Source organism: Perognathus longimembris, chromosome 1, assembly GCF_023159225.1.
Source record: "Perognathus longimembris pacificus isolate PPM17 chromosome 1, ASM2315922v1, whole genome shotgun sequence".
NCBI classification, from domain to species: Eukaryota; Metazoa; Chordata; class Mammalia; order Rodentia; family Heteromyidae; genus Perognathus; species Perognathus longimembris.
The window spans coordinates 29,779,943-29,807,454 of record NC_063161.1 but is presented as its reverse complement, the minus strand read 5'-3'; the positions used below and the strand labels follow the sequence as shown (position 1 = coordinate 29,807,454).

The 27,512-nt window shown below is 36.7% G+C and overlaps 1 protein-coding gene across 2 annotated transcripts in view; it reads left to right on the top strand.

Annotated features, from left to right (window-relative positions):
- The window catches only part of Syt1 (synaptotagmin 1), a 182,475-nt gene that overhangs the window by 87,191 nt on the left and 67,772 nt on the right, over positions 1–27,512 (top strand). For both annotated transcript variants that reach the window (XM_048359105.1, XM_048359114.1), the window contains exon 6: positions 14,718–14,835. In XM_048359105.1, the coding sequence (XP_048215062.1) occupies positions 14,718–14,835 (118 nt within the window). The remainder of the gene's footprint in view (positions 1–14,717; positions 14,836–27,512) is intronic.

Genomic DNA, 27,512 nt, shown 5'->3' with positions numbered 1-27,512 from the left:
TAACTTAAAACTCCAAAAGCCTCTGTTTCACATTACTGAAAAAAGACTTAAATTTTTTCCTTTTTCTATTTCTTTATTGTCAGAGTGATGTACAGAGGGGTTAGTTTCATACGTAGGGCAGTGCCTAACAAGTTGAATAAAGTTAGTTTTATACCACCCTTTTCCTGAGGGTCAGAAATAATCAAACCCAACAGTTCTATGTGATTGCAATAGTTATGTACTTTATTGAGAAAGGTATTGCATAAGAAAATCAGAAATAAGTCACAGGTAAGAGATATATTCTTTCTAACATAATACTCACCTGATGAAACTGAGCAAAATTTATGAGTTAGTTTTCTCATTTGCATTTTCCAGAAACTTACTAATTTTCCTTCATCAAAATGTGGTGCTCAAAAGCTCGAAATTCAAATGCCATTACAAACAGAGACAAAAATTATCATAGTTTAAAATAAGTTACAATTACATAAGAACAGCTATTTAAAACAGAAATCCTCCATAGTCACTTCTCATAAGAAAAAAATCTGTGATGTGCTTTATGTAACTAAAGAATCCCTGACGTGCAGGCAGGGTCCCTCTGGCTGTCAGTGTGAATCTTGCACAAAAAGAGACAAACAAGACATACCTATGTACTTTCATTGTCTCTAGAGAAAGGCTGTCATTCAAATTCACACCATTTGCAAATCAGCTATCTTTTTGCACCATGTGATTTAGTGATATCATATTTTTATGCAAAGAGCCATTGAATTCCCTAATGATGTTCCCATTTTCTTAACAATGAACACCAGTGAACTTTCCCCTAGGCAAAGCAGATGGAAACTGAATTGTTTCTGCAAAAATGAACAATTTGTGAGTTCTGGGCAAATTGAATTCCAAATATACTCAGAGATGATCTTGACTTTCAGTGTAACTCTGCTACAATATGCAATGCTTTTAAGGCCTACATGGGAAATACACTAATTAGTTGCATAACCTTTAAGCAGAAATGAATGAGAACAGATCACCACTGAAGAAATAAAAGTCAAACACTATGAAAAAGAAATAGCATAGAGATGGATATTTTTTTAAGAAACATGCACTTGGTATAGATATTGCTGGATAAAGTATTCACTTACCCACTTGGAATTGGTTCTGTTTAACCTATTTTTGCAAAAGAGGGATCTACAATTAAGTATCTTTGTATCCAAGAAGGAAACCTAAATTCAAATTCCTAATCTATATGCCTATAATTACTATTTCACATACTGTCATCTATAACTAAAAACTAAACTAAATGGACTGGGCCTAAGAAGAATATTGTTTCTCTTGCTTCTAATGGAACTAAGTTCTTTTCAATAGGGGCACTGAAATCAAGAAAATGCAGTAAGGCTGTGGCCAACAATGGATTGTTGTGCCTTTTTTCTTAGTCTTGAGTAAGAAATTCTTGCAATTCCCATTGCATTCCTTCTGGAGGACTATAATCCTCTTAGATGCAACTGAAATAGACACAATCAAATTAGGTTTCTATCGTGTCTTGCCTTGTCTAGTCAGGCTACCATAACCAAGTCCAATAAACTGACTGGCTTCCAAATAACAGAGATCAATTTCTCTTAGTTATAGAGTCTGGAATACAAGATCAAAGCACTGGCAAATTGTATGTCTGATGAGGACCTGCTTCCTCACTCAGGAACTTCTTTCTGTGTCTTCATAAGTGAGAAGGTGTTCCATCAGGCTTCCTTTATCAGGACACTGTTTCCATTCGTGAGGGACCTAATCATACATGACCTAATCGTACCAAAGAACTCACCACCAGAAAGCCATTTCCTTGGCGGTTGCTATTTCAATGTAAGAATTCAATAGAGACACAAACATTTAGGCCAAACACACACACACACACACACACACACACACACACACACACACCTGTTGAAGTATTTTTCTATTCTCTCTCTGCTGTTTACATCATCAAGTAACCAGAGTCCTTTTGCATCTCTACCATATCCAGCCAAACCTAGACCTATACAGGATGCATGTATTTACATCCTCACAGGATCCAGCTACTCGATGTCTGAAACACAATAATAAAGCAAAAATTGGGAAGGAGATCTCTTTCTTAAAAACGGATACTAGTTAGGCAACAGTAGCTTATGCCTATACTCATAGCTGCTCAGAAAGCTGAGATAGAGAGATTCTTGTTCAAATCTAGCCCAGGCAGAAAAATCTGTAAGATTCCATCTCCAAACTACTCAGCAAAAAGAAGGATTAGGGGTATGGCTCAAATAACAGAGCACCAGCCAAGGGATCAAACTCAAGTGCCACCAAAAAAAAAAAAAAATAGTCATTGTATTGACACTAAATTAAATTAGGAAAGAAAATACTAATATCTTTCATTGATATAATAAGCTTAATATTTCCAAGCTTTTTTGTACTTTGGTTTCATTATATTTTTATGATCCTTTATTATAAAAAGCAATTCCATTATTATATTTCAATCTAGTTACAGTTTCATTCATTGTACTTGGCATTTTCACTCTCCCAGAAAGTGCAATCCCCCAAATCCTATTTCCATTATTTTTTGCTTTGCTTTAATAAGAAACTTAAATAACCTAACTCTGAAAGAAGTGTTCATGGTCATTGTGCAGTTAATAGCTCTACATTATTACCAACTGCTGAATATAACTTAGCTTTGCATTGCTTTTCTTATGGTCTTGATCAACAAACTCCGGACTTGCTTTTTACTACAGGATAAAAATAAAGAATTGTCTTTTTTCCCCTAGTTTCTCAATTCCAAGGTAGGAAAAAAATAAAAAACAGTCTCTCTGGAGCTAAAATTGTGTTGACCTTTAGCCATCTAGGTGATGTTAAGCAAAACTGACTAAAACAAAGGGCTTATTAGAGGAAAGAAACAGATAAGTGAAAAGAATTTCAGCAGTGTATCACAGGAGCTGTACTGAGAGCTTGGAAGGTGTTATAGAAACACACAAAGAAAAAGGGCAAACTCTGCTGGGGATGTCCAGGGGGGAAAAGTCATTAAAGAGAGAACAGTTGAGATGTAGAAGTCCAGACAGAATGCAAAGAGAGGGAGTTCTATCAGGCAGAGGAAGCAGCAGGTTCAAAGGCCTGAATGCACACTAGAACAGGGTACAAGCAGGAACGTGGGTATGGTAGTTCGTGTCCTGTTTCCTGCAACCCCATACGGATTGGCTTTCATGTCATAGCACTTCTGTTGGCTTGGTGTACATCTCCTTTGATACTGCTTTGATGATACTTTCGTCATTTCCCTTTTATATGTGTATAACCCTTTATCCTCTACTCTGGCATTCTCTCCCTTTGTATTTTCCGAAACCTTTTCAAATAAGTCCGCTTTTTTCAAGAGTCTGTCAGAAGGATGGTTATTTAACCTGGGCCCTCCCATGTCTACTGTCTTAACTCTGCTTGCTCATAAAGATTACATTCACAAAGGCGTTCCTTTCTTCTCTCTGGCTACATATTCACATTCACACAACTGTTCCATCGACTCCCTTCCCAACCTGGCCTCTTTCTTCTATTAATGAACATAAGGAAGCACCAAGCCTCTTCCTTCAGGAGAGTTAATCTCCTTCTTTATGCTATTGTGAAGCACTTTATTGTAAAACTTTATAGTTCCTCTAAGCTTTGACACCCTTTGTCTATTATATTGCATAATCTTACTACTAGCTGTATTTTTTTCTCTACTGTATTTGGGCTTTCAAGTCATTTTGGATTATACCTTTCCATACTATGATGTAACACCTCCTCTTGTCTCAGATTTTCCTTCCTTCCTTTCTCTGGAACTTTGGTTTTGTGGCAGAAAGCCTGTTACTTTTGTCTATTTCTTTTTTTGCCTTATCTTGTTTTTATGTTTCTTATATTGGGTTTTCTGAGGGCTCTTCTTTATTCCCAGTTTCTTCTTTATTCCTCTTCAGTCTTCAAACACAGGCCTTCCTTTTAGGATGATGGTTTGCTTCTGTACACACTACCTCCTCTGGGTTTTTATCTTAACCTTTGCTCTTTCTAATCTCTCTCTGTCTCTCTCTCTCTCTCTTTCTGTGTGTGTGTGTGTGTGTGCACGCGCACGCGTGCATGTGTGTTTGCTTTTTCAGACAAGGCTGGCTCCACTTCCAGCTTTTAGGTCTTTAATAAGAGGTAAGAGTCTCACAGTCCTTCCTGACCAGGCTAGCATTGACCCTAATCCTCAGATCTCATCATTCTGACTAGATATGACTAGATAGGATTACAGGCTTGAGCCATCAATGCCCAGGCAGTGTACCTAAATTCTTGCTGTACCTTCAAATACATTTGGGAAGAAACACAAGTACTGTGTATCATTGCTAATATTTTCCTCTGTTCATAGAATAGTTTCCTCCATCTTTCTCCCCACTCAAAAGTACCCAAAGGCAATCATCTATTAGGAATATATACCTTCCTTTCTTACTAAACTCCGTGACCTTATTAAGGTTTTCCAGGTGTTTTGTGTTTATGTTATGTGTGTCCAGCTCTACAAAGAACATGATTGTCTATCCCAACCACAGCCAGAATTTGCCCTGTCTCTGTTGTGGATGAAAAGCAACTAGAAGGAATCTATGTGCATGTCAGCAGCTTTCTATTCCTTTCAGTCTTACATCTCCCTAATCTCCTACTGAATCTCTCTGCTGCTCCTAACATTCAACATATTATAGTTCCAGTTTATTTTAATGAAAAGCAAAACTGTATGACCTGTATCCATTTTTAATCCCTAAGAGATCTAACCATTTTTGGCTTTAGCTGCTTGGAGAAATCACCACAGCACCCTTTTGGTTTCTTTCCCAATATACAATCTACAAAATATATCCGTTTTCTCTGTCATCTGAGGTTCTCATCAAACTCCTTATTTCTGTGTATTTGAATGACTACAAATATGTCTCCTGGGTGGTTCCCAGTTGAAGCAGTGATTAAACCCTACACCCCCACAGTCCCACACAAGCCAACATCTCTCATCCATCATCAAGTGAATCCACACAGAAAGCTCTCAAATAGCTTCTCACTGCTGCCTCAGAATCTCCATGTTACTGGGGTGTGTTTTTTTTCTTATCTCCTCTTTCCTTCTGTTTTTTTTTTTTTAAATGCAAGATAAAATAGACAAATCAGTGCTTTTCCCCATTACTTTTTCTCAAGCATCATATCTGTCCTCTATTCCTTTCTTTATTTCCTATATTGCCTGGCCTCCCAATCCAGTTCTTTATCTCTTCTTTCTCCCTATCTTCTCTATGATTATCAGGCTCCTGTTTGATATAGATAGACTCCTATGGCCAACTGAAGTCAGGAAAGGAAAAGACAAATATGGCCTCTTACAATCTTCATAAGTCATCATGGCTATTCTCCAGCCTGAGTGTGATTCACCCTCCTGTATATTATATTCTTTTTACCTTTTTGGGTTCTCTTCCCCATAGCTTGAGGTTCCCCTTGGCTCATGGATAAACCTTATAGACAAACAACACAGCTATTGCCTGTCCATTTGAATAGTGGAAGAAGCACTTGCTCAGGACATCCCCATGAGCTGGTTAGTGGCAGAACTCCAGTCTGCTGAGCCTTTGTTCACTCCTTTACTACTTTGCCATGACAAGGAGAATGGAGTAGCCTCGTAGACCGTTGTGCAGTCATTGCCATTTCTCCTAAGGTTTCTCCTTGATGATCACCATTCCAAAACTGAAAAGAGGGCTGGGGATATAGCCTAGTGGCAAGAGTGCCTGCCTCATATACACGAGGCCCTAGGTTCGATTCCCCAGCACCACATATACAGAAAACGGCCAGAAGCGGCGCTGTGGCTCAAGTGGCAGAGTGCTAGCCTTGAGCGGGAAGAAGCCAGGGACAGTTCTCAGGCCCTGAGTCCAAGGCCCAGGACTGGCAAAAAAAAAATATATATATATATATACAAAACTGAAAAGAAGTGTTCTTTAAATAAAGCAGCACCTTATGTTCTAAGATTCCTCTGTAAAATCCTATTTCCTCATAATATCTCTGATGTTCACTCCATGCAAACATAGTAAACATAGCTATAGAGTGAAAAAACTCAACTCATGCCTTTTAAAATAAAAGTTCAGTGTTACTCTGGCAAGCAAGCCTGTACATAAGTATTCAAATGAATACTTCTGCCACTGCCAGTGTTATTTCTCAGGGTTAACATGCCAAATAAAGCCTTGCAAAGATTATCTGGCATTTTTTCTTCACAAATACTCTGAGATCAATGGTCAATTTTCTGGTGTACTTCTTTAAAATCCATCCTTTATAGCTTCATAGTTAAATCAACATTGTTATTTACAAATCTGTGTTCTCATACTTCAAATGTAATCAGAATACATTCATGTTTACATATAAATAAAAGATAACAGTAGTTTCAATAATCCGGATCACTTTCTGAAAGATACTACTTTATCCCTAAGCATTAAAGTCAGGTGAAAACAAGAAAATTAAATATTTAGAACTGAATTCAAATTGAATTTGGCTTAGAAAATCAAGGACATGTGGTTAACAAAGGATGAATGGCAAAGGGTCAAAGAAACTTGATAAAAGTTTTTCGCTGGATACCTTCCATGGTTCTTCATTATTTTCCTTTTGTCTCACACATCCTTAGGCAATTAGGCACCTACCTGTCTTCCTACTCACCCTTTTACTAGAAAACAGCACCCTAAGCTATAAAAACAAACCCATCATCTTCACCAGTTTTACCTAAGTCTTCTATAATCCATGGAACTGGCAATTAGTATAAACAACATGTTCATTATGGATGTTGTATCACTCACTAGGGAACAAAACCACCCTCATATTATTTTTAAAAATTAAAAAAAAACACTTCTAGAAAGCCAGGTATGGTGCTTCATGCCTATAATTCCAGCAGAGCCAGAAGTATTGAGATTCAAATCTGTCTCTGGCAGGGGTGCAGAAGAGTTCATGAGATTCTGTCTCAAAGAGCAAGCCAGGTGTGTGATGCTTACCTATGATCCCAGCCACATGGGAGTCAGAAGTAGGAGAATGACAGTCTAAGGCCAGTGAGACAAAAGCATGAAAATGTATCTGAAAAAGTCACTAAAGCAAAAATAGATTTGGGGAGGAAGCTCAAGGTAGACTGCTTGCTAGACAAGTTCCCAAGTTCAAACCCTAGTAACATCAAAATAAACAAATGATTAAAAGACTCCCAAACATCTAAAGCTTTAGCTAGAAAAAAATGAATGGTACAGTTTCAAGTACCCCAGCATAAGACAACATTAAAAATCTTATATTTTTCTTTTAAAATTGTTTAAATTTGTTTTTCTCAGTTTTATCACCCTCTAATTAACAAAAATTATAGATGTGTAACTGTATTTATGGTATATAATATGCATTTCATTTTGAGATATGTATACATTATACAAGTAGATATATCCACAAGGCAAACACACTTGTTTACCAGAACTGTGCAAAATCAGATGACAGTAAATCTCCAACTAAAGTTCCTTTCTTCTAGGTTCTGCTACTAGATTACAGAATGTTTCAATGTTTATCTTCTTCCTGTGTGGTACCACTAACATATTTTATGATTGTATTTTCAGAGCCTTTGGGAATTCATAGAGCCTAGACTAGAGCTTGGAAATCTATGGTAAAACGCAATCGTTACTTTAGTAATAAATGAATAATTGGAAAAAATATGAAGCTAATGAATTATATACTATGTCACAAAATAAACGTTCAAGAATGTACTATATTCACTTACCTGAACAATTTAGCATGTATTTGTACAGTAGGCAAGGCTTGGTCTTTTTAACCAGGGTAGAGTTCATTGCAACATTTCACACTGTGACCATCTGGTCCATTTGTTGTAAATACCGATTTGGCAGATACTGCAGGGGTATGAGAACAATTGTAGCAATAACATGAAGTTGAAAAATACTACCACCCAAAGGATATATTTGGAGCCACTCATTCTCTTTCATTAAAATTAAAAGAAGGATATTGTCCTTCTTACAAGAACATTTTAATATCTTTACGAATGGCAAATTTGCAAATGATCTAAATTTCCATTTTGAAACATTACTAACCCTCCATGTGTTTGTCACCTCTAAATAGATTTCCAACTGCAGAGGGAAAAGAATCTTAGCAGAAACCCTATTGGCAATTTAACACATAGTGAAATCTTCTTATAGACTTACCATAAAGAGAGTATGTTCTTTTAAAATGCCATAGCATCAAGTCAATTCAGGTACCTTTTTAAAACTTAGGCAAAGTGTTTCCAACCAATGTACAAGCCTAGCCCAATTTGCAAAGGCCACTAAAGTGAACCCTTCTTTTTTTCTCAGAAAATGATGGATGGTACCATAGAAACCTCCAAATAAGTATTCATTTTAAATTAGCTTTTCTTAATCCATTGGAGATGACCTTTGTTCTCATATCTATAATGCTTTTCAAAAAGGAAAGGTATTTCTATAGTTGTCCATAAAATCATTAATTTGTCTCTACTCTATTCAGTGGCTGCTTTAAAAAAATAATAATGAATCTATCAAGCTGCTCAGAACAAAAGTACCTCAGGATTGTCATCTGTGTATTCGAAAAGAGCAGGTTAATTTCCCTGAATCTCACAGTTGGAACTTTCTAACACTAACTGGCAGTTTCCACCTAGTGATCAAGGCAATTGACTAAAATAAATTATACATAAAGCTGAAATCCCTAATAGTAATAAGGCCCCTTCATGAGATAATCACACCAGCAAAAGCACTCATCTGTCGGCTGCAACTCTACAGGGTCCCAAAATTATCTTATAAAAATTACACCTCCAGAAATGTTTTTTTTCTTTCTAGCTTTATAACAGCACTACTCTGGCAGTGGTCATAGAACTAGGCACAAAGGAGAAACTCCAAATAAACCCATTAATTGACTTGTTGTTTCAACTGGAGACACTGTTGATAGAACACCAGTGTTGGTGCTGTTTATAAAGCAAATGACTGATGAAGTTTTCACTTCAATACAGGCAGTCCATAATTATTTAGAAGCTCTTATTATGTTCCTGCAGCTAAGCATAGAAAAGCAATATAAAGTACGATTTCTGCTCTTTAAGGTAAATTGAATTCAATACATGCAAAGTAAACAGGACAAAGGGATGTCTACGCACCAAATTATCAAGCATAAAGAAATTTTCAACAGAAATTCCTAGTTAAGCAGATGCTTCATTGAAAATTGGAATTTGGATAGTGAAGAACGATTTCATTAGGCAGACGAGAATAAAGCATTGCAAATGGATTTCTCAGCTGAGGGAAAAACTAAGCAAAGAAAGAATATGGCTCGTGGAGCCATAGTAGAGCAATAGTGATTGTTGTGATGAAACCCAGTCGTTGTACCATTATAACCAAGGCTGTAAGAGCAGTTCATGTCTGTCAGCATATAGTGACTTAACTCTTCTTGCCAAAACCTTCAGCTGCAAGCCTTGACCCAAATATGGGAGAAATCCACATCCAGTGCTTAGGGCATTCTGGATTACAAAGTCAATTACCTGTTGTCTCATTTCAGAACATATCTGGACTCAGATATGATTGCATCATATAGCCCTACTTCTCCACATATGCAGTCCTTGCTCCCCCGAAGGTTTTGATCCAGTTGACATCCAGAAAAACCTCCCTCTTGCATTTTTCTCTATCAGAGTCTCCTTCACCCGAGAATTTATCTGTACAGAGAAGAGCAACTTGTCTGAATTCAATTGCGGGGAATCTGAATCCATGCAGTCAACAGGCCTCCATGGAGACCTGTACTCTGCCAGTCAATATTCTAATGCTGGGAGCACATCGATTATTATTCCAGTAGGGAAATCCTAGCAAACACATAATAGAATTTCAAGTGATAACTTATGCAAGCCATTAAAAAAAATAAAAAAGTAGGGAAAGAGAAGAGGTGGTATGAGTATTGGAGAGGATTTAGATTTGTTTAGATAATTTTCCATAGAGTAGCTCTCTGAAGATGTGACACATGAGGGGAAAGCTCAGTGAACTAAAGGAATGACTTACAATGGTATTGGAAAAAAATATTGCAGACAGGATGAACCCCAAATGCAAAGATCAGAATACTGTTAGGAGATGGAGGTGTTAGAACATGTAAAAACCTTTCAGTGTATGTAGTGGGAATGTGAAGGGATTGTAAGGCTTTCAGTATGACTGTCGCATGAGAATACTGCCATTTTAAAAGGATGTAAGGAAGAGAATGGAAAGTAACAAGAGTAAATTTCAAGAAAATATTAAGAGTTACAGAAGTGTAAGCCAAGTGTAGTAACAACTTACAGTTACCACTATTTATTCTTTGACTGAGATTGATGGACTTCTAAGTAAATTGGAGCAGTAGTCCAATTCAAAATATCTTCTGGAGGCTGAGGAAGCATTAAATCAGAAGAAAAACATTAGGACAATTAGAGCAAAGGAAAAGTACAGAGCTCTTTAAAAGTCAGGAAGAGGGAGAGGGGTGAACTTTTCAAACATTACCTTGGCATTAGTATGCAGCCTGCATTGGACTTTGAAGAAACTAAATCTAAAGAGGTCTTTCATCAGACTGTTTCAAAAAATATGACTGAAGTTATCAGGGCTTGATCTCAACACCATAGTGCTGATGGTGAGAAGGGAGGTGGTGGTAACAAAGTAGTGGGTGCTGGGGTCATGGTGCAAGATGGTAAAGGATGTAGCATCATGGTAATAATGACAAATATATGGAGTTAGAGGTTATACTTAAGGCAGATGCTGATAAGTTGGTTATGATAAAGATAATATTGATGATGAACAAAAGGAAAGGAAAGAATCTAATAGACTAATAGACACTTTTATAGAAAAAGAAGGCTTGAGCCCTACGGATTGGATGAACCCAGGAAAATAGGGAAAGGGGAGCTAGCCACTGAAACAGATAAGAGATGCTTTTAGAAATACATCTTAGAAAGTAGAGTTATGGAGAACTTGGTGTTGAACATGAATTTATCTAGAGACATGATGAATAAAAAATGAATAGAATATCCAAGTGTATTATCAATTGGATTCTTAGTTTCTATTATCTTGTATGACTATTTGATAGTAAAGAAAACATTTTTATGTCAAAAGACCTTGTTTCAATCCAGGTGCCAGTGGCTCATGCCTATAATCCTAGCTACTCAGGAGTCTGAGATCTGAGGATCCCAGTTCGAAGCCACACTAGGCAGGAAGGTCCATGAGACTGTTATCTTCAATTACCCACCAGAAAACCAAAAGTGAAGCTGTGGCTCAAAGTGGTAAAGCACTAGCCTTGAGCAAAAGAGCTTGGGGATAGAACCCAGGCCCTGAGTTGAAATCCCATGAACAACAAAAAAAGTCCTTGCTTCAGTTCCTCCTCAAGACCAGCTACATAACCTTCAGTATGCTCTGACTGGAAGTCTTTTTATAATGGACCAACAGCAACCACTTCACAGGGCCATTGTAGCAGAAACTAAACAGAATTGCTAAGGATCTGAAATGGAGATTTAAGTATTATGATAGTAACTATCTTACTGCTATGACAAAATACCTGAGAAATATCAACTGCAAAGAAGGGAAGACATAGCATGGCTCACAGTTTCAGAGATTTCAGCCCACATTGCTTTTGGGCCTGGGTGGATGGAAGCAGAATACAATGGCTGTGGGCGAATAGGGCAGAGGAGGTTGCTCACCTCCTGGTGGCCATGATGGTCATAAAGCAGAAATAAGAAGATAGGGAAAGGCCAAAGCGAAAATATACTCTCCAAAAGCACCCATAGTGACCTAATTCCTCAAATTATTTCCCATCATTCCATCTAATTATGATTCTATCAGTGTGTTAAGTAAGAAAGTGCTTATGATTCAATCACCTCTCAATGACTGAGTCCACCAGCTGGAGTCCAAACGATCAATACATGAATTTGGGGCAGGAAAAAAAAAAAACTTCAAACCACAACAAAAATATTTTTTTCTCAGTTCTCCAAGAGTCTGTTTTGTTCCCTATCATTGTAACCTCAAAGAAAACATTTTTTTAGTAACTCAGAAAATCTTAGTCTCTTGAAATTTGCAGTGAGAGATGTTTAACATAAATATTTATATACTGGTACCTAACTAATCTTGCTTCCAAACTGACACTGTGAAATAAGAGTTTGGTGTAAAACTGTCCATATGAAAATATCAGGTCACTTTAATTTTGGATGACCAGCTACCATAAAACCATTCTGTGTTATAATAGCTCAAACAGAGGTGGTTTACCTAACCTTTACCAAGAAAATGCATGTCCCCAATAATTCATAATGATGTGAGTCCCTAAATCTAAGATTAAAAATCAACAGCACCAGTTTACCACATAAGTCATAGATGTCTACCTTGTTTTGAATATGGAAAAATAGTATACATATTCATAGCATGACTTTGCAATGGAGAGTCATTCATACAAGTCCTTGCTACAAGTGGTTCAAGGCTTCTCCATGCACAGATTCTGGATCTTTTTGACTCCCATATGACACAGTATATGCCAAATGTGAAACCATCGTGTATTAGAAGAAAATGGCCTTGGTTCTCAAACTATTAGCTCTAGAAAATTATTAAAGCTTATGATTTAAAGCATTAAGGAAAGCATATACTTTTACCAGACATTGACAGTTCATGACACTATAACAGCACTTGTTTAAAAAAAAAATTGAGATGGTCATAAGTTTCTCATGGATTCAGATCATGGGCCATTGAGAGGGCATGTGATCTACCTGACAGAATAGGCAGAGAAGTCTGGCCACACACCACAGAAAACTTCCCAAGGAAGAGATCATGGAAAATAGACAGACTCCTCCACCAAAAGCCCACCCCTGACAAGCATTTTACACAGCAACTTTGTTATTTTGCATTCTCTTGTCTCAAAAGGTTTAGATAAATTTGTGCATATTTTGCATTAATTTCCAGTATACTGAGGTACATCTGTATTATAAGAGACTATGAAGAATAATATATTCCAATAACTCTCCTGATATGTAAATTAATTGGTAAGGATGAATAGGTCTACTTCGTAAATTTGGCATAATACAAGTAACTCTCTTTTATCTGTACAGAAGAGGCAGCTGTGACTTTACTTAAAACAAGAAAATTATCTAAAATTTTCACCTACTTCCATTTTGAAACACTGTGAAAAATTATATCCAGGAAAGGTTTCTGCCTTCAAGGAAGGTATAATCCTGTAAGAAAATTAAGACACATATACAACAATACAGAAGTTATGTTCCTACAGAGACATAGGACAGTGGTATGCACATTCAGAACTAGGGCTGTAAACACAGGTAGTATTCCTCCGAGGCCTTACACATTCACTCAGTATGTTATATCTCACCTGTATATCATATCCTAACCTTCTTTTTAGAAAGACAAATACAGTAAGTACTGCACCCTCTCCAAAAAAAAGAATTATATTTCCTCACATTGTTAAATTCCCTCTAGAACATATGTCAAGTTACAGATAAGGGCAGATATAGTCATAATAATCATATAGGAAAAGAAGCCATTATGATATGGACTTCTTACCTGACTTCTATGCTACCCATCTATCTGCAGAAGTCTGCTATGTTGTACTCTTTAGAATCAGAATTTGTGTTGAGATTAAATGAACTCTGACTTGCCATATTGCTAATTCCCTTTCAATCTCTTCATTCTCCCTCTCCTTTTCCCTCCTTTCTCTCCCTCTCCCTCTCTCCCTCTTTCTTTTTGTCTCTCTCTGTGTCTCTGTCTGTCTTGTCTCTGTCTCTCACACACTCACACACACACACACACACACAAACACAAACACAAACACAAACACCACAAATGCAATGTTGAACAATAGCATGGTTCTTAACCAGTAATTCTAGATAACAGTGAGTTATCTATAGAATCACACTAACGCTGGGAGGGTTGACAGTAGCCCTTTCAGGGGGAGTTCTATATACCATCATTATTTTCTACTCTGCAGCAGTTATTCAAAAATACTTGCATACAGAATTATTGAATGTTCTTTTGTCCTAAACTATAGCACCAACAAAACAATATGAGGAGTTTGACATCGTGTTATTATGTACTTCAATTTTCTAGCCAGTGTTTCAATCTTTTTTTTTTTTTTTACAAATTTTAGGTCAAAGAAAAAAAAAAGTTAAGATTTTGTTTGAAATGAATAAAAACAGTACAAAAAACATATCCTTTGGTGCAGTCTGGTCAATAGAAATCCCTAATTTTTATGAATAAGTAGAGTTTAATGGAAGGAAAATATCTTTTTGCCAAACCTTAAAGATAGAATAGTAGACATGATCCAATTTCAAATGGAAAAAGACAAAAACTTAGATAGATAGGTTGATTCTAATAAAAACTGTTCAGCCTTTTCAAAGCTCTTCAATAAAGTTAGGAGCATTTTCTGAGAGTTTTGTAGTGCTATTCAGCTCAGAATCTCAAAGAAAGTCATCTTGGTCTCATTTCCAGGGCCATTGAATTATAGATATATTCTGTTGGATGTTAAAGTATAAATGGTCTTTTTTGAAACTGAAATAGACTATCTTTAAAAAAGAAAAAAAAAAGAAAATCCTGGTATCACTTTGAATGTTCACATAGTGAATGAATATTGTATAAATGCCAATGCATTTTTTTTAATCCCTGGTCTAATTGTCACAGCCATCCTTTTGATAAATTACATGCATCTGGACAAACCATATTCACCTTTATTTTTAAAATGACTAATACCCTTCATTGTTGTTGTTGTTTTCCTAGCAAGAGAAACTCGGTGACATCTGCTTCTCCCTTCGTTATGTTCCCACTGCGGGCAAACTGACTGTGGTTATTCTGGAGGCAAAGAACTTAAAGAAGATGGATGTGGGCGGCTTATCTGGTAAGTCCATGCTGATTATTGATTTTCTTTAATGCAGCTTTATCACGGATGCCAAATGCATAGCCCATACACTGTAGCTCCCCTCTCTTCAATGGATCATAGCTCTCTCTTCCTACAAAGCCTGGAAGCCATTTCAGAATTCACCCCAACACATCACCCCAGGAAGCCACTTTCAGTTTATTGGAATTGGCACGGGATCCAAAATCTATTTTCCTTCTTCACAGGCAACATATCATCATTTCTATGTTATTTGAAAGCTAGAAAGGTTCTTTTCTGAAAGACAGTGTGATAGATTTATAGTTTTAAATCAGAATGTATACATATATATATCATATAATATTTTTTAAAAGTATTTTATCTGAGATTTACTTATTAGGTATTTGAGACTCTGGGATTTTATTTTATTTTATTTTATTGGTGCTAGGGATTATACTCAGATCCTCTTCTTGCTACACAGACACTCTCCCATGTGAGCTATTACTCTAGCCTTTAAATTTCAAATATATGCAAATAATACTCTATTTCATAGTAAATCTTCTGGAAAACATGCATCTTAGAACTAGGCTTGGGAAAGGGGAACTTTTGAGTGGAAAGTTCTGTGTAACCCAACCATGACCAAATACAGTGAGTGAAGCATATTCTTGCTCAAAAGCAAAGTCAAAGATCTGACATTTCTGTGGTTAAGCATGATTTTTTTCCTCCTGGTTTTTTTTTTAATGTTCCAGTAAATTGTCAAAATGTGAGAAATTTTCATGATATGCCACAAAGTCATCACAAATAAACCATTGTCATTGTTTGTGGCTGCAGAATTACAATGGATGTACTCATTATTCAGTGCTTTCTCTAATGAAAATGCTGCAGATTTCAAGATGTAACCCTAATGTAGCATAGTGATTGTATACTTTAAATCATAATAGTCCCCCCAAAAAAATGCTAAAGCTGGGTTCTTCTTATTGACCCACTAATATGTCAACCAAGTGCTTTTCATACCCAAGTTGATTGATCTATAAGTAAATCACCTGAGAAGCTGCACTCATGCTTTCTTTTTACATAGAACTTATTTCATAACTTCCTGCTTTTATTGCTTATAGCAATATTTAAACCAGTAAGAACAGTTTCTTCTAAAAACATACAAAGAATTTGTAATGTACCCTCCATGTGAAAAATATATGGAGAAAATTCTAACAACTCTTCAATAGTAGTTCACTCCCAGATTAGTACATAATAGTCTAAAGTAACCTGAGACACTTTTGATCTTTTTCTTTCCTTTAGTACAATAGCCATGTGCAATTAGTGGATTGTTTGTAACTTTTCTCATCTGTTCTGTTTCAAACTTCAGGCCAGTCATACCTTCATCACCTCCACCCAGTACTCCCCTCCTAGTTCTCCCCTCCCAGTACTCTTCCTTCTAGTTCCTTCAGTAGCCTTCTGAAGAATTCCAGAGCAGCTCTCACATGTTCTGGATTCTTTCAAGATTCCCAGACACCAGTTCACATCCTCATCGATAGATATTTTAGCACCTATTGTTTACTATCAAACTTGATCTGGCAGTATACATTTGAGTGCCTGGCGGTCAGACTCATGCGCAGTGAGCCAAGCCATGCTGTTGAAGGAAGAGCATCCGGGATGACTCACACCACTCATGGAACTGACTCGGCATTATGACATGAAAAGGACAAGGCCAGAGGCCAGGCAGTTCTTATTTAGAATTTATCATTTTATGTTCCTTTTCTTTAAGCAGAAAAGAAAATCCAGTAGCTTCACAATCCACACACCTTAAGTCCACCCCCACATTTGAATTGCCTGGAATGTTTTTTCTTATTCACTAAAGAATCTGTAGGAGCCTTCATTGTAAAGGGTTACTGATGCCTGTGAAATTAGATCAAAATCATTCCAATTACATAATGTAGATACCCTAGAGTTAGGTCATATCATATCTTATTTTAACCAATAGACTAGCTCACTCTTCAATGAGCCTGCTGCCATTTGGGGAGGGAGAGTTTGGGGCTTGAACTCAAGGCCTCATATTCTCACTCTGACCAGCAAGCCTACTCATCTGAGCCATACCTCTGGTCCCACATTTTGCTGAGTTTTGTAGGTGATTTATTTCATGCAGAATTCTTTTGCTTCCAACTACATTTAGTTAAATCCTACCCATTGTTCCAGCCCAGCTGAAATACTACTGATCCATTCTCTTGACCTTCTCTTGTACTGTGGCCCTCAGTTGAATTAAGAGTTGTGCTGGGCACTAGTTTCACATTAATGGACAGGATAGTCACAAGTCCCTGAAATGTGTGCATGTTTTAATATGGCAGACAAGTTTTCAAAAAAAAATACATAATACACTAAGATATCACATCCCTTCAGGGAAGTAGGACAAGGAAAGCCAGGGAACCATTTTTAACAGGATTGTCAAGCAAGTCCTCATGATGAGGGGACATCACAGGTACCAACCTGGGAGAGGCGAGGAAGTGAGCCATGGGGCTAGATGAGGAGAGAGAGTGTTTTAGGTGGTAGAACTCTGACACTTTTTCTAATCCAGCCCAGCAGAAAAAAAATCTTAGTCATTTTTAAATGCCACTTGCAGTTTGTTTACACCCTCTAACATCACACGTCTCTCTCACTAGACTGTGTCTCGTATTTATGTCTCTCACAATGCTAGCACTGACTGGTAGCACTGAACAGAGCTGCTGACTGAATAATGAATTATTTACAAAGAAACTATGGCCTGAAAAAACAAGTCTGGCATTTTAAATTTGTTTAACCTACTTACCATTAAAATAACTCTAAGCACTTGGATGATGTGTCTCAAAGTAAGTTGACCTATGTAGGAAGAGACCTGAATTATGTAAGAACGTTCTTGGTGATTCAAATGCCAACCTTCCTTTGCTGGAAATGGCTAGCTAATTGGAACCAAACTAGACTGTTTTACCAGGGCTTATACCTACTCTGACACTACTAGAAATTTGACATTGGAAAAGTTCTTTTACTCTTGTAAGCCCTACTTTATCTATAAAGCAAAATTATTAAGAAGACATTGTTAGTGGATTTATTGTGAGAAAAGAGAGCAAAGAGTTTAGAATACAAACGCACTCAGTAAATATTATCATAATTACTTCTAGTAACTCTATCAAATCTTTGGATAAATATGCAAAATGTAAAAACAACCAATTTGATGGTTAAACCAATTGCTTGACTCAATGTGAAAAATAAATTCAGCTGTTTGGTCATTAGGCTCTGCTAATTATTAGGCTCAAGGTTTGCATTGACCCAATAGTAAATTAAGACAAACTAAGGAAGCTGGGCACTAGTGGCTCATGCCTGTAATCCTAGCTACTCAGGAAGCTAAGATCTGAGGATCAAGATTCAAAGCCAGTCCAGGGCAGGAAAGTTGGTGAGACTCTTATCTCCAATTAACCAACAGAAAACCAGAAGTGGCTCTATGGCTCAAAGTGGTAGAGCATTGTCCTTGAACCAAAGAGCTCAGGAACAGCACCCGGGTCCTGAGTTCTAGCCCTACAAATACCACCAACAACCACGAAAACTAAAGAATAAAACTTTAACTTTAAAAGTAATTTTCTTACTACTGTCTGACAGAACTAATTATTTTCTTCCTACTGTGCTAATCTAAAATGCACTTCATAATGACTTTATCTCTATCATATACCCATATAGCAAATGATTAAAATTTCAGTCCTTCATACTTTGCAATGATGAGCTCACTTGGACTATTCACATCTGTACAGCAGATTCTTGTGTTTACATTCTTAATGCTCCAAGTCCAAAGTACTTGTCAGCAAGCAGGAAATGCATGAATCTAACTCTCCATAGACAGAAGTATTGTCCTTCAGGAGCAAGTTAGTGTGGAATGATAGAAGTCATTTTCTGCCTGGTGCTTAGAGAAAATCCAGTCTTCTGTCTAATAAGCAACATCTCGTATCTTCTCTTCACTGCCTTTTGCACACTTGTGTGTCAGAAATGTCTCTTTCCAAATAATAAAATGATATGTGCACCCTATGTGTGAAAATTGTGAAAGGGAAAAAAGAAAACCAAGAAATGTAGGCACTGTAAAAGTAGAGACTTCTCAACTCTGTGAGATTGTATACTTCATCGTTTTGAACACTACATAGATTTTCTTCTCAAATTTGCACCTTTTGTAAAGTTGAAGTCATTTGTAGGACTCAAGTTTTAGTCCTTTAATTCTCAATGCAAAACATTTTCCAAGACACCATTCAGCTTTCCCCACCTCTCCATCTCCAAGATGGGAGATTAGGAGTCCTCAGCTTTAATTAATTAAGGATATTTTTCCTAGCTGGGCACTGGTGGTTCACTCCTGTAATCCTAGCTACACAAGAGCCTGACATCTGAGGACATAGTTTGAAGCCTGTCCAGACAGAAAAGTCCTTGAGATTCTTATCTCCAATAAACCACTAAGGAAAAGCTGGAAGAGTCTCTGTGGCTCAAGTGGTAAAGCATTAACCTTGAGCACAAGAAGCTCAAGGACAGTGTCAAAGCCCTGAGTTCAAACCCCAGAGCTGGCAAAAAAAAAAAAAAGGCTGTATTTTTCTGTTGGGATCCAAAATACTCTCTCTCTTTCTCTCTCTCTCTCTCTCTCTCTCTCTCCTCTCTCTCTCTCTCTCTCTCTCTCTCTCTCTCTCCTTTCTATAAAGATGCTTTCTTTTTCACTATTTATAGGTTTATATTTTCTCTGTCTGCTTTTCTACCATTCTAGAAATATAATTGGGGAAGTAAACTAGTTTTAAACATTAACACGATCATACTAGATTCCACACAGAAACCAATCATTAATCAGGCAAAGGTAAATGATTCCTTTGGGAAATATTTACCAAGGTGTGATATTTTGCCTACCTGCATCAGAGTCACCTAGGAGGCATGTTAAAATTCAAGATTTCAAAGACTATCCTAAACCAAACTGTAGCTAACAGTCTCAGGTGAGAACATGAAGTGATTATTTTAAGCAAGCCTCCCCTCCAATCCCCTGACACAATACATGTCATTCTTAGGCATCTAAATTTGAAAACTACAGCTTAGAGGCTTCAATGTTATGTCATGATTTTAACTGAGGCCTAGGTTTGCCATGTTCAAGCTAGAATTTGCTGTGCGTGGTATAGAAAAAGTACATCCTTTGCCTTATTAGAGGAATTTTCTAAAATAAGAGGTTGCATTCCTCTTAAAACTCCAGTATCCTCATCTCTGAAAAATACTTGCTCCCATGTCTAAATCATCCTATTTTTCCCTTTAGTCTCTTCCATTGAAAAGAAGATAAAAGCAGTCATTTCCTTTACATTATCTGAAGTCATTTCCTCATACCCCCGACTAGCACCCTTATCCATCCTAACATTGGTGCTGAAAGCATAATGAAGAAAACAACTCCAAATCCAATCGATTTGAACTAAAAGCCACTAGTCTGGGACTCAGGCCAACAAATAAAATGGCAAAAACTTATTTGAGCCAATTAGATAGGGATATGCAAATTAATTGGCCATGATATCAGGGTCAAGCAATAATATGCAAATAAACTGGCATCTTATTGAGCTAATGGGACAGGAATATGCATAATAAGTTGGCGATGATGTCAGAAGCTTCATCATAATTTTAGGCTTGACTGTTACAATATAAAATTAATTCTGCACTACTTTAAAATGCTTAATAATCTGAATCCCTAAGATGTGAACAGATTGGTCTAAAAAAGAAATGACAGTTTTTGAAACTAGATCATTCTACAAACTGAGTAATTTTAAAAAGTAGTATATCCAAAATAGTGCAAGCTGAGATCCAGGCATTGTTACTAGTATTACAGAACAGACAGAAATACTATGCTGGAGGAACTAAATAATGTGGGTTTTTTTAAGTGGGAAAATTAGATGTGGTGTCTGGGACTAGATTTGAAATCAAGAGAAATAAGCAATAGGCAGCAACCTCCTTTTAAAAAAAAAGTCCTTTAACCATCTGATCTCTTAAAAAAATGTGAGCAGCACTCTAAGCTAGATACTATGCCTCAGATGTACAAGTAAAACAGCAGACACGTGCACAGCACAATGCGAGGCCGACTCCGTTCTTAATGCTCTACACATGCTAACAGGTTTAATCCTCAGTACAATCCTATGAGGTAGAGATTATTTTAATGCAACTGCATCGTAGACAGCCAAACAACTTGTCCAAGGTCACAGAATTTGTATTTGGAAGAGCTTAGATGTAAAACCAACTAGTGTACCTTCAGACTTCATGAATAAAATATGACTTCTAAATCCTTATCCATTCTCACCAGGGTCAGCCTGAAGAGCAAGTAGCTAATTATGTGCTTCCGTTGAATGTCTAAAAATTTACCTGACTCTAAATAGCCTTTCGGCCCAAACTAAAATTTTATCATGAACATCAATAATATAAATTAGTTGGTTGATCACTTAATGACATTTGGCTAGATAACAAAAATAGGAGCAATAAGGTTGAAGACCGTACACTGAAAACATTATTTCTCTGATGGAAAAGTTTTCTAAGTTTTCACCTTGTTTAGAAGTTGGAGTGTTACTTTAGTGACTGTTCCTTTGCATACATACAGACTAAAAAAGAGAGAATGAGATTCAAATCAGTGACATTACAGCTGTATCAGAAGGAAAAGGGAAGAGATATTACTGAAACAGTAGAAGACAGTCTAAGTCTAAGGGATCTGAGTATCTTTGCGATAAAAGAAGCTAAAGCAAAACTTTATCCACCACTAATTTGATCAAGGGCTGTTCAGGAGGATGTGTTATCATTAGAAGAGGGCAACAATATGATGGGAACTAACACAAGCTTCATTGTGGACAAGATTATAAATAATGCATTGAAAATAATCCAAGTTCAAGTATAGAATAATAGAGCTTTGTTCCTAATAAAATTATTAAAATACCAAAATCTGTAGGGCTGGGGATATAGCCTAGTGGCAAGAGTGCCTGCCTCGGATACACGAGGCCCTAGGTTCGATTCCCCAGCACCACATATACAGAAAACGGCCAGAAGCGGCGCTGTGGCTCAAGTGGCAGAGTGCTAGCCTTGAGCGGGAAGAAGCCAAGGACAGTGCTCAGGCTCTGAGTCCAAGGCCCAGGACTGGCCAAAAAAAAAAAAAAAAATCTGTGCTGTTTTTTTCATTCATGAAGCTATGAGATTTCTATAGCAAAGCCTAAAGTAGGTGACAAAAATATGTGGTTTGTAGTCTTAAATACTGATAATGTTCAAAGAAATGGAGATCAAAAGCAGTTCCTTATAAAACTTGTATTTTATTTTGGTCACCTCCACTTCTAGAAGGACACACTCTTTGTGGTTCATCTCTTAATCCCTGATATCTATCTCAGTTCTTAGTGCATGCTCTTACTCCTTGTCCATAGCTGTGCACCTGCTGAGCTACTGTGAGACTGGGGATGTGTGTGCTTCTGTTTGCATTCTTACAGCCCCTCCTTTCCCTAACAGGTCTCAGCAAATTCTCCCTACCTGAATACCTAGCCAGGAATATTACCATTTTACAATCTAACTTGCTATTTTGTCTTCAGCTCCCAACTTATCTGACTTAACTTCTTTCCCTTCATGAAATTCTTTTTGCATCTGATAGCAGTACTCTCATTAAAATAGCAGCAGAGAAACTCAGAAACTGTAATACTTAAAACTGATCGATTATCTAAACTACTATTTTCAGATTTTACTCCATGCCTTCCTTTTAGTGTCCTGCTCCATACCAAGACTTCTACCAGTTTGCAAAAAAAAAAAAAAAAAAAAAAAGTAACAGACTATCTTTAAGATATAAAAGAGAGTGGCGCAGAAATGCACACACTACTATAGTTATACCTCAATGATAGTCATAAAGACATTTCCAGGGAGAAGTAAAGACAGAATGATCCCCTGGTCACATCTCTTCCCAGCATGAACTGATAAGGCAATAATTCAGCATCTTACTTGGCCAGTGCTTCATAGACTAACTCCCCATAAAAGGAGATCAAAAGTCCCTAGCAGTTAAGCTGCTTGCCTTTTTGAATTACTAATGGCCTCACCCTCATACATTCTTCCTAGTGATCCTTTGAAAATTCGGAGGTTTCCTGTTCTTTTTCTTCCACAAATAAATGATGTTAAGTGTTTACTTAGGAAATAGTCTTTTTAACTTAAAAATATTAAAGTAATACATTTTTATTTTCTGAAGCACTGAGATTTCCTTTATCCAAAAAGTAAACCAATAGGATCAATTGATGCAAGACTTTCATAGACTGCAAACTTCTGATGTCAATCAATATGACAGTGTAATTCAGAAAGGGGCAAGAGTACATTCAGTAATAGTGCCTCAGAATTAATTCATATGGAACTGTAAGATCAGATACGTACCTAAGGATAAACTTCCAATTGTTCACATTTTGGACTTTTATGTACTGATTAATTAAAGAAGCATATTTTCATAAAAGGCACTATTTTAATATTTCCAAAGAAATTTTAGTTATTAGATAAAGACTCAAGAAATAAAGCTAAAATAATGTCCATAATTCCTCTCACTTATTTCTAAACACAAGATAAGAAATTATATACTCAAAATAACCCCTACAATCCCTTCCTATTCCTCCAACAAAGTTGACTCAAAGGAACAATTTGAAATTTCAGGTGCTTTCAGATTGTCTTTTTACCCACAGCAATTAAACACACACACACACACGTATTTTTCAAAAATGGAATGATACCATACATTCTGTATTTTCCTTCACTATTGCAATATATAACAGAGATCTTTCAGGTCAACATAATAGATCTTGCATTCTATCTATTGAGTATATACCATCTCTTTAGATATATTAACATATATCTAATAATTCCCTTATGATAATAACTCTAAGAGAAGTGCTGTTTAATTTCACCAAGGCCTTCAAATAAGACCAGAAGATCAATGGACTATATATAAAATACATAGGTATCTGTTCCTCCCAAATATCAAAACCCATAAATGAAGGTAAAAGACAAGTAGCAAACTACATACCCAGATGACGTTAATCCCCCTACAATCACAAGAGTTAAGACATCTCAATAAAAAAGGAGAAAGTTAATGGGGAAAGTCACTACTTTTAATGTTCCTAGAATTTTCTTTCTGCTGCTTCTGGTCCTATTGCTAAGAAGTAATGTGTTACATTTATACAGCCTCATCATGCATAAATAAGAAGGGATTTTAAAGTAAGATGCAATTACCCTAAGTTCAAAACCTAAAAATGTGTTGCTTAAAAAGACAACCTGAATTGATTGCAAAGAGTACCCAAAAGAGAGAGAGAGGAGAGAAGAAAAGAAAAGAAAATCAGGTCATTAGCTTGTAGATTTTCAGACTTGCATGGATAATATTTGTAAAAATAGGAATCCATTAAAACACTCATGCTGCAGTATTGTTAGGAGAGCAACTTGAAGACACTGATGACAGACACTGAAAGGCAAAGTAAAAATATGCACCTTTATAAAAGCTAAATCCAGCATTTTTCAGAGAAATACCCAGTTTTTGGAAAACTACTTACACACTTGTAAATGGCTTTTATTCAGGGTTATCAATTCAATATGTTCACATAGAAAGCATCTTGAATTTTCTAACATTGTCTTTAATGCAGAGAAAGCACTGGAAATGAAACTAGCCACAAGATTACCTGCCTGTGAGTCTCCAATTCCCTATAACTACAAACCCAGTTAGAGTAGTTAGATTTTTTGCCAGAGTTTTAGTCTTCACTGAAATTTATGTTCATGTTTTCTATAAGCATTTCACAAAAAAACAAAAAATTTCAAAGCTAGTTTAGTGGTGGAGGTTTTGCAAGAGGCAAGGAATGCTTATGAATTATGCAAGTCTGAACTTTCATTTTAATAACTTCATTAAAATATAAACACCTTAAAAGCCTCCCAACAGGAATTTAACTTTATAGAATGCTTTATATATGCCCTGACCTTGCCAAAAGGCATGCCTAAGGCTTGATTTAACAGTTATTACAGGATAAGGCCTAATAATAAATACCTATCCGAAAATGCCAGCATTTGTCCTTGCCTCTTTGGCTTCCAGTGGAGTTGTAACTCAGCCATAAACAGATCTTCTCCTGAGAGACAGCAGGACGCAGCAAGAAGGAAATAGCAACTGGAATTGGAAAACCTGACCTCAAGCCCTTAACCTTGCTGATCCTCAGTCTGCTCATCCATAAAATTGGGGTAATAAACACAGCTTCATCGCTGAGTAAACAAATGAGATAGCATGAGGTGAAAATGCGAAGTGGATGGCATTACACAAATGTTGGCTATGTCTAACTAAAAGAAAATTCATGATTAATTCCTAGTTTTTCTCACCGTAAACTGATTCCAGGAGAACATGTTTCTATGTGATGGATATAAGTAGGCATGCATGTATATGTCTTTTTGGTTTTCCAGTGTTTGTAGAAGTCTTCCTCTCAATAGGCAAACGCTGGAAACAGGTTTGACTACCGAATGGATAAATTAATTGTATAGCCATAAAAAATGGAATACCACTTGGTAATAAAAAGAGACACACTGTTGGTATAATTAACAGCATGGATAAATCTCAAAACCTTGCCAAGCATACAAAATCATCATCTTTAATGTGTGAGCCTATCAATAGGAAGTTCTGAGGCAGTGAACATGAATGTCTAACAAACAGAATGCAGTTCACTGATTGCCTGGGGCTACAGACAGGGGGGACTTCCTGCAAAGAGGCTCTAGAGGAGTTCTGGGAGTGACAGAAAGGTCTTCATCTTGATTGGGTCTGAAAGGTAATACATACTTATCATCTAGCACATAGTCACATGTGTTTATTAAAATTACACTTTAATAAAGATTGAGAAGAGAAAAATTAGTTCAAATTTTTAATTACCTAATTTCCCCAAAAATATAGCAATTCAAATGATCTTTCTTTGATTCATGGATTGAGTGTTAAGAGCTTCTGATATTAGCTCTATTTTTCCCAGATCCAGGGCGCTGCCTTCATTTCAGCCACTTCCTTGCTTATTTTTGCACCTTACACACTTACTGGGAAGGAAGAGAATGAGAAATAGTTGCCAGATATAGGGTACTGCACTAGTCAACAATATTTTAAGTAAGCATGTGTCTGGAATATGGGAGCAGTCAGTGTTGTTCATGTTTTTAAAGAAGGCACTGCCATTGTTTGGATGGCTCTCATTATGGCAGCTGGAAGGAAGCTAAGCCAGCAAATTCTACTACCATTTCCTGTTATTATTTCCCGTTACAATTTCAACCCTATTTTATAAGAAACAAGAACAAAGAGAAATCCCTCAAATACACTTGTTCCTCAGTGTTTTGTGGAGGATTAGTTCTATCTCCCTCTTCCCTCATAATCTGAAGGCTACTCAATTCCTTTTTGTGGCATTGTCTAGTATTTGCATAAAACCTATACAAATCCTTCTGTATACCTTACATAATCTTCAAGTAATTTATAATACCTAATACAATGTAAATTCTATACAGATAGTTGTTATATTGTGTTGTAGAGGGAATGACAGGGAAAGTTATGCATATTCCATACAGATACAGTTTTTGAGTTTCAAGATTTGAATTCATAAATTGAGAAAACACTCATTTATTGCTTCCGTCAGTTCTTTAAGCTAATAATTATTTAAGATACCAGAATTCTCTTCCAAGTGCTTTCTTTATAACAACATATCAAAGACAAGCATAGCTAATTAAGCCAACAAATAGAAATAAAGAAGGAAGAATAGAGTCTCTGTCGTCCTAATTACCAAGTCTGTGCCTGGTTGCTAGACAAACTCTCCACTCTAAAATTAGCCACTACAAGATAGAACCTGCTAGAGGCTATGTTAATTTGACTAAAAGTTCCAGAACCTGGTACTAGAGCAACTCCCTCTTGTCTTACTTAATACTTGTGCCCCAGCTAATAAATAGCTAATTGGATACAATATGAATTAGCAGTCATTGTTCATTGTTGTTGCCTAAGTGAGTAGTCAGAGTTGCAATTTTCATTGATCTCTACAAACTCCCAAATAAGCTCCACAAACAAAATCAGCACACACACACACACCACCACCACCACCACCACAGTATCTCCTGTTAAACTCTTAAGTTCTTGTAAGACCCTTTTGACACTTTGTGACTTGTTTTCCTCTGCCTGCAATTTCATTTTCTATAAAAACATGTCCTCAGGCTGTGCTGATCCCAGCAGCTCAAATGAGGAAAAGTCTAGTTAGATTATGTATCTGTTCTAAGCCTCTGCCTTAGATGAATTGTTCAATTTGCCTTTAGGATATACAACTGGGTTAAAATATTAGCTAAGAATCTAGGTAAGAACTGTGAAAAATTACTGTATGTTAGTCCTGCAACTAGATGATTCCCCTTTGCCTCTTTGATTTGTTATTTAGTTAATTGCTAAATTTGCCCACATCAGTAATGTTGAACTGTGCCTCTCTCAAACAACTAGGCAGGCTGACCCAGGGTTAAACCAATTGCTAAGAAAACATTTTCTGAGAAGCTATAAACCCAAAGACTATATTTCAAACTCTTGTGAAGAAAGTGGCATGCTAAGGCAAATGTAAACACAAAATTATGAAGAACATTTCAGCCTTAGCCTCAAAGGAAAATCTCCTCACAAATATGTTGAGAGCAAGGATACTTTGTCTCTCTAATGAAGTTGTCTTCATACT